The following is a 17,577-nucleotide window of genomic DNA, read 5'->3' on the forward strand; positions in this document are numbered from 1 at the left end:
AATAATATACTTTATTTAACTCAAATATACCCAAATACAACTGTTTCAATATATAATCAATATAAAAACTTTTAAGGATATAGTTTGCATCCTTTTTCTCATAGAAAATTCTTCAAAATCCAGGGTACGTTTAGACCTACACAGCACATCGCAATTCAGATTAGCCACATTTCAAGGGGTTAAGAGCCTTGTAAGGCTTGTGGTCACTGTACTGGCCAGCACAGCTGTAGGCAGTGAACAATCACTGGAGACTTTCACTGGCATTGTGGAATGTTAGGGAAAGAGAAATCTGTCAGCAGAGCCTGGGATGGACAACAGGGGAGAAAGAGTGCCTGCCTGAAGAACGGTTAAGAAGTTACCACCTATTGGACAGTCTACGGGACATCTACTGGATAGTTATCCAAGGCCTGAATAAGGGATGGCTTCATAGGAATGGCAGACAGAAGAAGGAGAAACACAGAGGGATGAGAGTTGAGAGGACTTGGTCACTGACTTCACAAGGGGGATAAAGTCGAGAAAAGTATCAGAGATGGGGCGTTGGGCTGGATAGAGTAAAACAAAACAATCGGTTTGTCTCTAAATAGGAAAACAAATTCTTCTCTATATTTGATATGATGTGGTTTCCAGTTTAGCACATTTGGTCATATAAACCAAATCTAGTTTCTCCCTTGACATATTAAAGAAAAACAAAAATAACGTATACTTCTGCAACTAAAAACTGGGGCAAATGTCCCCACCACCACCTCAAAAATATCTGGACCAAGCTGTAAAATGTTCCTCAACTACTGACCCAAGCTTTCTACTAGTCTGGTAGCAACTCAGAGGTAAAAAGTCTTATTCATCTGTCCCTCTCCAGGCGGGCAACTGCATTCCAGCTTCCTCTGTGAAATGAACACAGGCTTGTTGGACTGAACTGAAGCACAGAATAATCAAAGCGAAAAGTTTTCTTCTTTTGAGATGCTATGCATATCAGTCTTTAAAACTGTGTTGGAACATCTCTAAAGAGCTCAAATTATGTTCTCGTTCCAGGCTTCTCCTTAGAAAACGGTAGTTTTTGAGGCTATGTCAGTAACACATGTTCATATCAACTTGGTTTTCTCAATGAATTTTAACCAGTTCCCAAATTAACATTCCCATAGAACATCAGAGAACAGTAATTACACGAATAAAATTTGCTTTCCATTTGTTGTAGTACAAATTATCTTAGGAATGGATGGAAATTCTGAAGAGTCCCCAAACACGAAACTAGAAGTTATATCAAACATGTTCTTTGACCCATAAATATAACCGACCTCATTTTTTCAAAGCATTAACCTAAGCATGATACTGACAGCTACTACGCACAGTTAGGCCAAGAAATTAAGTGAGAAAATGGTGATGCTAATAAAGGTCTGGAGGCATATGGGCATATAACAGGCAATTATCTTTCATTGCTGCCAGTTATCCAAAAGGTTCTGGAGGGGAAAGGAGGGGGAAGGAAGTACTGAGAGAATGTCTTCACCCCACATTTCTAGAGGCTAATTCAGGTGTCAGAAGCATAATTGCATGAATTATACCTGAGCTCTCTAAATCATTAACAAATATATTCACTAGACAAAAGCATGCAGATTCCCCCCCCCCCCCCCCCCCCAGACATCAGTGAAAAGGACTATTTATAGCACATCCTCCTCACCTCAGACAGCAGGTGCTGAATTACAACTGTTAATGCTTCAAACTTGGTGTTACCACAGGAAAGGAGCTGCTTGAGCTGCAGGATAAATCCACTTTGATTTTCACATTTCTTTTTATACTGAGCCAATTCGAGTGTTCTTTCAGAGGACAGCACATCTGGAGACGTCTGGGTCTGGATGCACAAACTTCTGGGGTTCTTTTGCCTGCCCTTTTCAACTGCAAAAGGAATTGACAGAGAAGCTAAAATAGACGAGGTTAATTTTCATAATCACCACCCCATGTTTCCTAGTTTGAAAACAACTAGATAAGCCAGAGAAATGCATTGAAGTTATGTTTACACAAGGAAAACATACGGATTAGAACTGGACATAATCAAATATCTAGATGCTTAGACTTCAGAAATAGGGCTGGTTGCTTTAGTTCTGACTTTCTGTTGGACAGCGAAGTATGTACACGAAACAAATAGATGTAGTAACACAGAAACGTGAAAATTATGTGCAAAATAATGTCGGCTTCATAGTTTCAAATTTCTGGTTAAACTGGACACAAAGCTGAATGCAACTAGTACCCTGACTCTAAATATTTTGACCATAAATGATTGAACTCTCAATACCTTCCTCACCCCCTCATTTGTTTTCTATAAACTTCCCATCCTTTACCTGATGGTGGCCTGATCATCAAAAAGATTTATGTTGTAGATGAGTCATTTCCTAATATTTAATAAATCATCACATATGTTGAAAATCAACCAACATTGCCCCTTATATTTAAGTTCAATGTAAGAGTGCTATACTTCTGACTACAGTATTTTATACTCTACTGAAATAAGCTTTGATGATTTTCTCTAAGTAGTAACAAGAACTTAAGTTGTTTTTTAAAAGCATATGTTAATACTCCAAATCCATCCAGGATGCCATACCAACTGATTATTCACTTTCTACGCCATGTGCCATGGAAATTACTCATTTTAAATGAAAAACCATTTATTTTTGGAATCATTCCAAATGTCTCAGTCACTTTAAACATCACACAGAACTGGAAAAACAGGAAACAAACTGTGAAGCTTCTTGAAACAAGTACAAGAATAATCAAAACAAATCTAAATTCGGCAAAAGACACAAGAAAGTAAAAAAAAAAAAAAATTAAACATGTCCTTACTCTCTCAGGCATTTCCTATGGCATCCACATTCTGACATAAACAAACGTAATACACTTTCCAGGCAGTTAGTTGTTACTTTCTCTAATTTTCAGGGGAAAGGAAAAACAACTGCAGGGTTTGCTTGTAGGAAAATAAAGAAACCTCAGAGTTGTGTCCAGTGGCCATGTTTCTTGAGGATGAATGTATAATGATGCAGCATTTGCAATACGAGTATGTGATTCTGAAAGCCTCGTGTCTGATGCTCCTTTTATCTATGATATTGACAGATGAGTAAAAAATAAGATCAAAGCTGGATAAATAACAGGGGAAGCAAATGTCAGAATAAATTGAGTAGATTGAAATACCACTGAACAATGAAAGGGACTGATAAGGGGTATAGGAAAAAAATAGGGGGAACAGAGTTTAAAATCTATTGAGTAGATGGAAATACCGGTGGTCGGTGAGAGGGAGGGGTGTGGGGTATGGTTTGCGTGCATTTTTTCTTTTTATTTCTTCTTCTGGAGTGATGCAAGTGTTTTAGAGATGATCATGGTGATGGGTATACTACTATGAGGTGGTGCTGTGAGCCAATGGTTGTTTTTAAAGTGTTTAAAAGAGCTGAATTTTGCTAACTTCCTTATTAGGCCTCTGAAACCACCATGATTTAAAAATATATTTTATAATTTATTGACTTTTCTTATGCCCTAATAGTTTCAAATTTCTGGGACAAACATGTCTCATTTTTTCCGGGTATATCAATGCAATAAAAACAGGAACTAGAACACAAAGCTGTTCTAAAGTATTTTTTTATACCATTTAACTATGGGGTAAATGTATCACTATTCAAAAATTAAATAAACATTATTTTTTTTAAGTAAGCGAATTTATTTTTTTAGAGATGGCTGGAATGAATCCTGAGCGCTTAAATCCCCATGTAATATTTGGACGCCAAGAAGACATCGTCAATCTAATTTTTGCTTTGGGGAATCTAGACAGGAATTTAGATAGTAGTGGTTTTGTTTGTTATATGTGAATGCTTAATAGATTTAAAATTAAGAAGCATGGAAAAAACGGGCATGCTATTATTCTAAGAGTATATCTTCAAATTTTAATATAAATGCAAGTAAACAAAAAGCTTGCTCCCCACATAGAGCTAGAAAAGCATGTTAATATTGCAATTTTCTGTTCCGTATACTGTGCTTTCTAAGGACAAAACTGTACCAGCTAGTAGCTGGTGGTCCAGTTTGAGCATCCTTCCTTCTCCCCTCATCCTTGGCTCTACGAAAAATTAGAGAGGATGCAACATCTCCAAGGATGCTCAAAACCCAAAGGCTCATACATAGGGCACCTCATAATATTAAACACAAGAGCTTCTCATAAATTCCTTAAAGTCAAACTTTGCACTTTCACTCTGTTTATTAGCAGGTTACAATTTTGATCATACAGTTTTCTGTTTTGTTTTTTTTGCATGGGCAGGCAACCGGGAATCGAACCCGGGTCTCCGGCATGGCAGGCAAGAACTCTGCCTGCTGAGCCACCGTGACCCACCCCATGCAGTTTTATTTAAAGTATAAAATATTTTGTTTATTGTACCTAATAGCAGCACAGGTTCTGATTTCAAAGAATCAATCTCATCAGAACCTTAAAATGAAATGTTAACTTCTCCATAGATACAGATGCTTCTCAACAAGATAATTAGCCATCATCACCCCTAATCCACTCTAACGAAACCAAAACCTCTGTTAGGAAAACAAAAGTCCTGAATGGAAGACGTTCACTGAAAAACTGCTGGATAACACTTAGCTATCTTGGTTTTTTCCTACACATGAACGTCAACTTAATAACATTTGAAACTAAAGGACTTATTCACCATCTTCCTAAAGAAAATAACTGCCAAAAGAAAATAACAGTTCTCAGGCGCATGTCAATAAGGTTACCAGTGCCTCATCTCGAGACTAAAAATAATTTATTTTATTTATTTGTTATGCATGGGCAGGCACCTGGAATTGAACCCAGGTCTCCTGCATGGCAGGTGAGAATTCTGCCACTGAGCCACCGTGGCCTGCTCTAAAAATAATTTTTGAGAGAAAAACTTAACCGGTAAGACAAGGAATCTTGTCCTAAGACAAAGCAAGCCATCTGTTTACTGAGTCTGCTGGCCTTCCAAATTATTAAAATCAAGGTAGAGGTAAGAGCTAGGGAGTTTTGGCTTCCATGAAACACAGAACTAAACACAAAGTGCAGTAAATAATTTTGCCTGGTTTTTTGCACACTCATTGACCATCCCTACTTCACTGCAATTTTCCATTATAATGGAGGTGTCTGTTTTGCTCACTTATATCCCAAGCTCCTGAAGAAGTATCCAGATCATAGGAGATTTTGATAAATATCTAACAAGTAAGGAGGTCAATGAATTTTTAAGGAGAGAAATATGTCGATGACAATGACAACATGATTTCATAACTGGAGAATAGAAGTATGTGTATAGGATGGCGGGAGTGTGGGCAGAAAAGCACCTACAACTGGGGCAGTCAAGAAAGAATTCCCAGAGACAGCGTCTGAATTGGCATTAGCACATTTGGCAGCTGGATGAGCAGAGTAAGGACATTCCAGGGAGAAAAGACCAGCAAATGCAAATGCAAAGAACCACTGGGTGCCCTTGAATCACACTGAATCACAATAAAGTAAAGGAAGATGGAATGGGTGGAAGCATAAGCGGACCCGGAGCATGCATGCCCTACAAAGTGTCAGCTTGGAGGCAGCAGACAGTAATGTCAAGCAGGTGACCAGAGGCGCTGCGAAGGAAGCTTGCAGGGCTAAGACCAGAAGCAGGAGGGAGGCTACTGCAGTTGCCAAGGAAGTGGCAGTGGCAGTGGCAGTGGAAAAGAGTCATCTGTTGGATCAAGAGGAAGCCAAGATAAGTCACAGGTTTCCAGGTAGGAAATAACAAGGAGAGTTGATCAGCGCACTGGGGAGTGAGGGTGAGGGTAGAGATACAGGAGAAGTTTGGATGGGACATGTTCAAGAAGGTGCTATATTACTCTCTAACACTCTGTTCTCCATTCTCCAAAAATAGTCTATTCTATACTCACCTGCTCCAACACTTTCCAAATTTAATTGCCTGCCATTTAATTTTCTTGAGGCACAACCGGTTCTTTATTTCCCATTATCCCGAATACTCCTTCTAACACACAAGAGTATTAATGCACACACTTTCTAGAATTTAACAGTGAACCTGTGGCAACTTGGACAATCTTAGCAAAATACTGAAAAATATTATCATTCATGTCACCAATTATTAGTCTAAAATTGTATAAAGCCTTCCAGGGATCCTTTCATTATTTATTTACTCTAAAAGAGTAATCATAATTTAGGCGCCAAATATAATATTTTTCTATTTCTAGGTAGATATGGCATTTACTTAATATTGAACATTTCAAACTCAGTAAAGCACAGTGTCTTGACTTTTTAGGTTACTCAATCCAATTATTTGGGGGGGGGGGGACTTTGAGTCACCGTAACATTTAAAATTTTACATTACTATAGTGTTAGAATTTGTTGCAACGGATTATATCTGAAATGGTTTAAAAATTTTTAAAGCAAGTTAGAAAATAAAAGGCGTATTCCTACAGAAACTCCTGTTTCAGGATACATATGCTTACATGATATTTCTTGGGGGAGGGGGGGAGAAAAACAGGAAAACAAAATTCAGTCTAAACCTGACCTTAAACGTTTTCCATGTAGCTGACAGGAACAAAGCAGATTTCTCACATACCTAAAATGGACTATTAACTATGAAGAAAAGTGAATAAAAATTCACTCCCTATTAGATTTTGACATGTAGAAGCACTTTTAAGAAAGTCTGACCTTCCTCAATTAGATGGGCTTTTTAAAGAATCTAAAAGTCCATCTTAGCATTTTAACTTTATAGAATCATTTCAGGCTAAAAGAGCATGCTATAAAAATGGAATACACTTGCAAGAAACAATTTTAGGCTTGTCATGTTAATGAGTGTGAAGACAGTGAATAAAATTATTTTTATTCTAATGATCTAATAAAAATGTCATCAAAACACTAATTTTGAGAGAAAAAACTCTGCATTTTAATTTCATCTTTTAAAGGAAGCAAGTATCTTTTGTTAAACTGCTTCAATTCCATTGAATAGGACTTTTCTCAGAACATAAGGGATAAAATATTTATCCATCAAGTTCCCACTGGTATAAATGAGGTGCTATTTCACAAGACAGCAGCCACTTATATTGGCTCTATTTTCCTTTATTATTACAAAAAATTATAGTATCTTTTCCTAAAATTATTAAATAATAGCTTTCATATGATCCTCTGTTTTTATTTTTACCAATTTTAGCAGGTATCTAAAAATCTCTCACTATTACAATGCCTGCCTATGCCAAGCAGTTTTTTGACTTCAGTGATGACAACATGCATTAACAAAGCGTCCTTTTTAATTTAACACATGGAAGGACACAGAACCCAGGATGGCATTCTGTCGCTGCTAAGGCCTGATTCCAAAATGCGAGGAAAAAGTCTGCAAGGCTCTGCTTCCTGCAATGCCTCTGGTGCCTTCATTACTTTATAATTTTGGATGATGTCCCTTTTGCTTATGTTACGTCCTAAGCCAGCTCAGCCAATGTCACTGCTGTGCCAGCGAGGGCATGCTGTGTGTGTCACATGGTGCTTTTCCCCTCCCAGCCACGCTGCGAGCACATGTCCTTCGTCAAAGAGGTCCCCATTTCAGCATGGCTGAAATAGGGTGCCTGAGCCGGGAAGTGAGCGGGGGCGGGGGGGGGGCTGTTGAATCTCAAAGTAGATTTAAAAAATCTCATTATTGTGAAGTAAAGACAACATACTATCTTATAACAGAAATAGAAATTAGAATATTTGTATTTAGTTCATTAAAATATTCACCACCATCAGCAATGTCTATAATACAAATGATGAATATAAAGAATCTTATTTGCAAAATACTACCAGTTAAGAGGAAAGAGTTTAAAAGAGAGGTGCCTAACTAAATCCCAGGCAAAAGGCAAAATCTCTCACCCAAAGGAAAGCTCTAGTAACTTTAATTTTCCCCAGAGCTATAGAACTGCTGATGTTGATTCTGTAAATATATGCTAAAATAATCCAAAGTATCACCTAAGACAAATACAGAAAAATGACTTTCAATATTGGATACAAATAAAAACACACCTGCTGTCTTTTTACCTATAAAAATAAGTAATGTACATATACTAATAACGTTATTTAGTTCTAAAAATGCTTTAGAGCTAAAAAGGATCATCATCCATATTATTTCATTTATAGCATAATTCCCTACATACCAAACTCAATTAACCAGAATATTCCAATTGTTCTAATTATGCATTTACAACATATCACTTGCCATATTTTCCACTGTTTCCCTCATGAAAAACACTGCCAAATTTCCTGTCCTGAATCAAACCCTGGACTGTACTTTCTGATTTACCTTTCATTTTTGTGTTAACCCATGGATTACATTAAAATACACTTCAGTGCAATAAAACTTGAGCTACATGAAGCCTGTGGATTAAGGTGTACCAGGTAACCGTGTCTCTTGCAACACCTAATTTTTAAAAACTTATCCAATCAAATTATTATTTACCATGAACGAAAATTCATTTAACACTTCACAACTTTCTTAAACAGGATGTGTAACTATGAAAGGGCAATTTTCATGTCACAGCAAACTCTGGCTGTAAGACCACAAACTGACAGCAACTTAACATCAATCTATGACATTTTTAGCACAATGCCATTAAAAACACCAATTATCAGCAAATGCTTATCAAAGTGGTAAGAGACCAGCAAAATCTTCAAGACCATTCTCAAGAAAGCCAAAAACAAAAGTGTGGATTCACAGGAAGATAACAAAGAGGTGGTGGAAATTTGTACCTCTCATGTGTTACTCCTGAATTTATTTCTTTTGATTTCCTTTGTATTCTACTAATGGTTGGATCTTTCATCTTTATACACATATTCTAATACCACGGATTTTAATGGAAGCCCTCTATAATGGAAAGTTTCACTGACTTCTATACTTTGTAGTGTCAGAGACGAAAGCCAGAGAAACTGAAGTTTATCACCTTAATGGTACATAAATTGACTGCCCACTCTAATTGCACTCTTAATAAAATAGTAACCTTCTTTTATTACTACATTGTAAATATTTAAAAGTCATATTTAAAATGAGAACATTCTTTCTCAATATAAGTATTACTACATCATTTAACTAAATAAGTGATCAAAGGTGAATATTAATCTTCTTCCAAATAAAAAAGTCTTGAAAGCATTTAATTAAAATAATTACAAAATAGTCAGTCCTTACCAAAAAAACACTCACATCATTACAGAAATAAAAGCAGGGTATGTTGCAAGGTTCTGCCTGTTAAATAACATACTCTCCTCATACATAAGAGGTCAATATCTGTTTTTGAGAAATAACTACTTTGCTTTCTCTGCAGCAGATGTTGTAACATGGCTCTAACCCCTTTTATCTGCCTGTACTATAGATACTGGAGAAGCCAAAAGACTCAAAAACCCAGCTCCCTTGGAGCTAGAGATAACCATGAGACAGAGATTTAGCTAATGAGATACAAGCTTTGGCAACCACCCTTTCCCCATTTCTTTTTCTTCCTGCCTGGAACAGCCATTGTTGAGGAAGAGGCTGAGGAGACAGCAGAGATGCTGAGCGGCCACGGCTGAGGCACTGAACAAGCCACAATATAACTATGCCTTCTTAGGCAAAACAAATAAGCTCCTCCTTAGTTGTCCATTACTTATAGCTAACAGGAATCCTTTATATTCATTATTCAGAAATGAATACCAAACACAAGGACTTAATTTGGTGAATTTCATTCTAATGAAACAATTTATTCACATTCTGCCTCACTCTTACCAAATACCCAGTCAAAATGGTCTTCTTTAGCGATAAGTGAAAATATTTCGTACTAGTAATAGCACTTCACCATACATACATGCACACCTTCCCCTTTGTTGCAAGAATCACTTTGAATCTCACTAGAACAGCAGAAAGGATTCTATTCTCAGTACGGTGAATTGCATTTACTTGAGTCAAATTGAATACAACTTTTTGAGGCTCAAAATGGCTCTTTTCATAATAAATACAGGTATCTGGCTTTAGAGATAAACTGAATTCAAATGAAACTGGTGACAAGAAATATTTCTACTTGGTAAATCCTCCTCCCTCCAATGACTTTTATTATAAAATTGGAACTAACGTGCTGAGGCAAAATTCTGAAACAGACTGAGCTGAATACTCTGGCAATGCTACTGCCAGCAGCTTGGCAGGTCAGAGAAGTCCCTTCTGGGCTTCTCAGAGTAACAGTAGCTTCCCCTGACCCTGAGACCTTATTCATATCTGACATCGTGCAACATCACTTAACACTTTGGCAAATTTCACTTTCTCTCCTCGCGCCATTGTACAGAGGAAATTTCAGATGGATCTCATACCACACTCTTGTGTAAGGGTGCTGTGGTGGCCCCCTCACCAGGTCCCCAGAATCACCAGCCCCATCACCTGCCCCTCTCTCCCCACATTCTAAGTTCAGCCATTTGCAGTTCTTTCATTTCCTTGAAGGAAACCTTCACATGCTGTTTTCTCTGTCAAGAGTACTTTTTGTTTCTTGGCTGATTCCACATACCCCGGAGTCCCAGCTGAGATGACACTTACTCTGGAAGACCTGGAAAAAGTTGGCACCCCCCTGCTCAGGGCTGCCCGGGAGCCTAGCCCAAGCTCTCTAAGGATTATTTCAGGTTTGACATCTGTTAAGCTGTGGGTTGTGGGAAGGCAGGAGCCACAGCTGGCTTAGTTCTGGCTATCTTTTCAGCACCTACTATTGCCACTGGTGCCTCGGACATGAAATGAGTGAATTACTCCTGCAACCCGAAAGACAGTTCTAAAGCTGAGCAAAGGCTGGTGGCACAGACCAAATGTAAAGCCCTTCAAAGAGACCCAACTATTAGGCTGGATGACACGAAGTTGTCAATAACCTTATTTTCCTTATATGAACAGCTACTTCAAATGTCTCTGGTTCCTGGCCTTAAGGAGCTTACAATCTCATGAGGGAGGCAAGATTAATATACATGCAGCAACTGGGAACAGTACAAGACAATATATAATCTGGTGTAAAAGTACGTCAACAGACTTGAAGCTTTAAAGGGAGTCAAAGAAGAGAGAGAGAGACAATGAAAAATGAGCCTTAGAGACAAGATTTCCTGAGAAGTCAGAAACTGGGTCAAGCCTTGAAGGACCGAAAAAATTTAAATTGGTTTGTCTGTTAAGTAGAAGTGGGAGTAAAGTTTAAAGGAAGACAAAATTTTTTAAAAAGCAGGCATCTGCTATGGGACTTCCTAAGCAGCCACTGTGGCTTTCTGAGCAGAGACGTGGCTTGATCACACGAGGCTCAACAGCTTTAATGCAAACTCATAAAACATGAAGGGGGTTAGCGGATCTCCTGCAGAACACTGAAAATCGCCGGATTATGAGTCAGAACACAGACGGCACCCACCCAGCAAAGGAAAAACGCAGTCACAACAGAAAAATGTTGGCAGGAGAGACAGTAATTCCAGGAAGCCTTTTGCCCAACGTGGCAACAGCTCTAAATACCTCCTAATTTTCAGACACCCCAGAAGGAGAGAGTGAGGGTTTCGTTACCAAGATCCAGGACGTGGGTACTTAGAGAGACTCCACAAGAGGTAGGAAAGATATTAGAACATACAAGAGTGACAGGAAAAAGAACCAATGGAGAGAGATGCCAATAGAAATTCATTATGAAAAAAAACACACCAATTGTATATAAAAGGTACCTCCTAGGGATATGCAGTTTGCACGTCCATTTTTTTTTTATAATGAACATGTACTGTACTTCTGTAATGAAAAAACCATGCCTTAGACAGATAATGCTTTTATTACTGGCAGATCCAAGAATCTCTCAAAGTATATGTATGGTCAAGAAACAAAATTCCATATATCAAAACAAAAATTTCAAATGTCTCCACCTAACAATATTGAATCAGGCTAGTGGCAGGGGTTAAAAAAGAATAGAGATTTCAAAGGAAAGTATCTTTAGGATCTTACAACCAATTGTTTGTAAATAAATGAGGAAGAACAATGATTTAAAGGTGGCTGAGGTTTCAAGACCAGACAAGGAGAATCACGATGCCATGAAGAGAAAATGATAACTCAGGAGCATAAACTGCATTTGGAGGTAAGGAGGGACAGAATTCTTTTAGGCAAGACAAATTTTCAGGTGACAGTAATACAGCCAGCGTTTTGAAACCTACACCCAGAAGATTCACAGAATTTGAGGCTGAAGAGACTGGATATCATCTCATCTAATTTGCTTACTTTGTAGCCCATTATGCTTAAGTGTTCAAAACAATTTACTTAGTTGGTAGAAGAAACAAGGTGACAACCTAGCACTCTTGGAATCCAGATCAACACTACTGCAGTTAAGGTTTACTTCCCTTTATTGGGAATACACACACGAGTTACTGCTTACAGTGTGCACAGATAAGAATACAGGAGATAGCTTTAATATCCATTTTACTAGAAGATCTCTAAGACTAAAATTATGTAATCTGACTCAAGTTCACAAGATTCTTCCTTAATTACACATTGAAATTATGTCATATGGCCGAGACTCACAAGATACTTCCTGATGGTAAACAGAATTATATTCTTTACATAATTAATAAATTAAATGCCTGTCCCTACTCCCTGCTGGCACAAGACAGGGTTCTTTCTCCATCACTTCTATTTACTACATCTAATAGAATTTACTAATTCTGTTTAATACATCTAAGACTCTTTCTCCATCACTTCTATTTACTACATCTAACAACCAAAATTCAAAGCCAGGAAGACTCGTAAATGAAAAGTTTTAAACAGAGGCCCCAGGTTTTAGTTCCATCTCTGCAAATTCCTGTGTATACTTCGGCAGGTCAATTAACTTTTCCAGGTCTCAGACTTCCTGTTGTAAACTGAGTTAGACTAGCTCACCTCTAATTATACTCTAGCTCTAAAAACTGACTAATGTTATCAATCAAATAAATGTTGTAAAATACTTGTATTTAAATTCAGAAAATACAGTGCACCTAAAACATCACTGATACCAAACTGTGGTAATAAAACCTTGGTTCTTTGGTTTTAGCTACTTTAGAGAGCTATCTGCCTCACAAAAATCCTACAAACAATATAAAATGTCCACTAACAGACGACTAGTTAAATAAAGCATGGTTCACCTCCAAATGGGATGCTACATGCCAATTAAAAAGAATGAGATAGATAAATGTACTGCTATGAAAGTCTACGTACATTAACTTTAGAAAGGTCTAAAAGAGGAAATGTGGTGTGATTCCATTTGTGTATAATGAAGAAATGTATAAAAGACCTACATGGGCTTCCATGGGATCAGAAAATTACTGCAAAGATATACAAGCAACCATGAGTACAGACGTTGTAGAGAGGGAAGGGACCTGAGGAAGAAAGGGGCTCCCTTAGAATTGCACAATCTTCTGTCATGTGCTATTTTCTTTTAATTAGAAGCAGGAATTGTATTATTTAATAAAAAAACTGGTTAAGAATTCATTAATAGCACTGAATTGTATGCTTGAATGTAGTTAAAAATGGAAATTTGGGGTTGTATATATGTTACTACAATAAAAACAAAAACAACCAACCAATGTAGAACTATACAACACAAACAGGGGACTCTAATGTAAACCATGGACTACATAGTTATAGTTATAGAATAATCATATTCTTTCATCAACTGTAACAAATATACTAATATGGACTCTATTTCCTGTATGACTCTTCAGTAAACCGGTAATTCCTCTTTAAAAAAAAACAAGCTATTCAGACCTATTTTAGATAATATGAATTATTCCAAATACAGAACCATACTTTTAGCTTTTTATAACCCCCCCCCCCTTTTATTAAAGTTGAAACAATTACAGTGACATGTAGGGTGGGAGAGGAAGAGCCGCTGTTTCCTCCTAATTTTCCTCATTTACTTTCAGCTGTCAGCTCAGAATTGGAGGAAAAGGCTGGCAGAGTCAGATGGCAGGTCAAGGGGAGTTGGGAAACACGATGAAGAGTTGCTAGGGAAAAAAATGAGAATTATCCCACAGAGAGGGGAGAAGCCTCTGGGAAAACCAAAAAGAGTCAGCGGAATAAAAACCACTAGGGACAGAGATGAGCCAAGCAGAAAGAAGACACATAAAAGCTGACATGCCCATGAAACAGAAAGATGCATCCTGTATTTACATCCTGCTGTTACAATCTTATTACAGTGGCCACTGACCTGTCAAAAGCAAATATAATCGTGCCCTAGCTTTTGCAGAAGAAAATCAACTTAATTTACTATCTCTATAATTATCATCTAGATCAAGAAGGAGTACGGAAAGGCAACCAAATTCCCTAAGGGTGACCGGGCAGGTTTACATAAGCCTAAAAAATACATCGAATTTATTTCCATCTTAGGCACAGAAAACAGACATGAATATAAACATCTGAGGCAGCATTTTCTAATTTCATACTTTTTCACTATAAAAATTGGAAAGTTAAATGTGTGCTTCATATATTATCTCTCTGCACCATTAGGATAATTTATTTCATAAACATTTGAATCTTTTAATATTTTAAACTGTTATAATCTCAGTGAGAAACTAGATAATGGAAAAACTAGAGAAAGCCTCTCACTCATTCCCTTCTTTAAAGGAAAAGGCAAGATTATTCTTAATTTACCTAAGCTCTATTTCCAAAATCATTTGAAGTAAAAGAAAGTGAAGATGTGTTGATTCCCAAAGCTAGGGTTTGTGTAGAAAAAGGGCTAATGAGCGCTGAAGTAATAATTTTGCATTCTATAAACACAAACAGAACACATGTCTGCTTGCAAACAGAACAAGGTTTATATACTCCTGAGCTGAAACGAAAGAGAAAATTCTGCTTATATATATATATATATATATATATTTTTTTTTTACAAATTAAGCCTTGCTCTCGAATTACTAAGAAGAGGCTCTCTTTCCCCAAATACCTTTTTAGACTATTTCTGACAAACATCTGCACAATTAATCAACATATTCCCCATGCAACACTAAACAGAGATCTATGCAAGACAAACCTGTATGAAAAATAACAGTGCTTTTTCTAAACCCTGAAGGAAGTCGAAGATTTCGAAGCAATCCTTTAGCAGTCAGTCGGACATGAATGGTAGATAAGGAGAATTTGGGAGACAACAACATGTCTTCAGAGCAGGTGGAAAGATTTCACAGAAGAAACAGCTTCCATGGACTATCACATACTGTCTTTTTAAACTCAACACACTCCGAGGCCAAGAAATACAGCGAGAAAAAACATGCCTACACAGCAAATGCCATTCCAGCACATGCACAAAAGAAAAAAAATCTCAGAGCTATCCAAGTGCTCCTGGCTTCCGTTTTCACTCCCAGATGTTGCCAAAACAATGCTCTTCCTCGGAATAAAATCTCTCAGCAAACAGAGAAATAAGCAGCCTCTGGATTACATCACACTGTACAAGCTTACAGGGCTGTAGAGTTCTCAGCAGAAATGGTAAAGGGGAGGAGACAGTGGGTGGTCTTTCGAGCTTTATATAACAACCAATAATGCCACAAATCCTGTAACTATTTGGAATGCCACAAATCCTGTAACTATTCGGAAGGTCCTGAAGGAAAATTAACTACTTCAAGTGCCAAATGTTTATCTAGTAATTAGGAAAAAAATTAAGATTTCATTCATGTAATCTGTGACCAGATTCAAAATTTTTAAATTACTTATACTAATAACACTGAGCAGTTTTTCAGATATTATATATGTAAACCTATAAATAAACCTGATACTGTGAATAGAGTTAAAAGAAAAAAAGCTCCAATGAATAAATGCCCCCAATTGCAATTCTAACAATGTTTCTATTATAACATATTGATGACAGATTGATAAAAGGTTGAAGTTTAACTTTAATACTCATATGCTGAGGACATCATCTAACAACCAATAATAAAAGGTTAATGCCATTTCTCTACCAGCTGTCATATAATAGTTTCAGAGAAATAAAATTTATTCAATCAGATGTGCAGTATCCTAAGGCTTTACTTAATAACTGCATTTACAGGAAATCAGATGGCCTCTTACAGTGCTATTTTGAGTCTAGGAATACAGGGAAGACTGAGATTGTGTGTATTCTTTACTGGAACCCATTAAATTTTTATTTTGTTAGTGTGGTTTGTAAAAGCGAATTAAAATATAATGATGAAAAAAAAGAAGTTGAAACACAGAGGCATAGATAAAAGAAAATTATACCAGCAATAGCCTCACTTAAGTAAAGCTAATTCTATTTAGCTATGAATAACCTAAACTCTTATCCTAGAATAAAGCTGTTTCCAAAACCTGTTACAATTTTAAAAAGTATTATAAAACGGTATGTAAGGAAAAAACTGTTTCCAAGATTTCCTACAAAATCAAATTAATAGAAATAAATGCAAAAAATGTTAATCATAAAAACTCTAATAAATGCTATTTAAATCAGTAGGAAGTGGTCATTATTTTTTTTTGTTTGTTTTCTTTTAGACATTTAGGATATAAAGAGCAGGGGAGATAAGCAGGAAAGGAAAATTTGAACAATTCCTTTTCTATTCACTCAAACGCCCGTCTGCCTTTTTAGAGACTGTTAACAAGAGAGACAGACCCAGTAAAGGATTAGCATACGAAGCTACAAATTTGTTCATACACAGACAATGGCTCTTATAAACACATTAGATCCATGGCATCTGAAGTACAAGGAATTAAAGTCAAATAAAGCTATGATTTAGGTGTTACATTTTTACTTTATCACAGTTTCTTGTTATTAAAAAAAAACAGCATATTTTTTTCTTCCAGATTCTGAATTTTTTTTAAGTGCCATAACCTCACTCTACCCAAAAAGCTCTTTAAAATCCAATCAGCATAAAAATTTTAAATAGAATGATAGAGACAGATACGGATAGTATTAAAAATGGGCATGATACCACACCATACAGTGGAAGGTTTTTGTTTACTTGCTAAATGACAGTAAATTCGAAATTACCCTGGTCAAAGGGGAAATCCTTTAGCCAAGGATACCCAAAGGAAGAAATTAGCGATACAGTCACATTAAAATGAATGTGATGAATATATACCATGTATATTAAAAGTAATTTGCGTCATAGATTTTTTTTTTTTTTTGCAATTTTCTGCAAGAATAAACAAATACAGTGCTAGTGTGAGGGAAACATTTAACGTCAGAAGGACGGTTTTTAAATTTGGATAGTAAAGTAAGTAAGCACATACACAGAAGAAAGGAGGAAAAGGCCAAGATTCATTATTTTCCAAACCCAGTCTGCCCCCTGGTGGTAATCTATCACAAGGACACGGAAGCAGATGACAATTCATTAATAAAAGTTAAAGTTTACAGACCTTATACTGTGCGCCAAGCACTGTCCTAAACACTTTAAACATAGTCAATCATTTAAATAACTAAATAAGCATTCATTAAGGTTTACACCAATTTTTATTATATATTCTTCTTTAGGGAAAGAGCAAAGATTAAAAAATAGGTTCAAAAGAGTTCTTTGCTGCCTTATTTAATCAGCTATTTATTACTTGTGCACTACCTGTAGTTTTTTTTTTTTTTTTTTTTTTTTACATGGGCAGGCACCGAGAATCGAAC

General features: G+C 36.7%; 1 protein-coding gene across 5 annotated transcripts in view; it reads right to left on the reverse strand.

Annotated features, from left to right (window-relative positions):
* MTUS1 (microtubule associated scaffold protein 1) overlaps window positions 1-17,577 on the reverse strand; it is a 154,932-nt gene that overhangs the window by 37,033 nt on the left and 100,322 nt on the right. For 4 of the 5 annotated variants that reach the window (XM_077144363.1, XM_077144362.1, XM_077144367.1 and 1 more), the window contains one exon: window positions 1,673-1,887. In XM_077144363.1, the coding sequence (XP_077000478.1) occupies window positions 1,673-1,887 (215 nt within the window). Of the gene's footprint in view, window positions 1-1,672; window positions 1,888-14,997; window positions 15,433-17,577 lie in introns of those variants that run through there. The other variant, XM_077144364.1, reaches the window with a different exon arrangement.

The sequence above is a fragment of the Tamandua tetradactyla genome, chromosome 26 (genome assembly GCF_023851605.1).
Source record: "Tamandua tetradactyla isolate mTamTet1 chromosome 26, mTamTet1.pri, whole genome shotgun sequence".
NCBI lineage: Eukaryota > Metazoa > Chordata > Mammalia > Pilosa > Myrmecophagidae > Tamandua > Tamandua tetradactyla.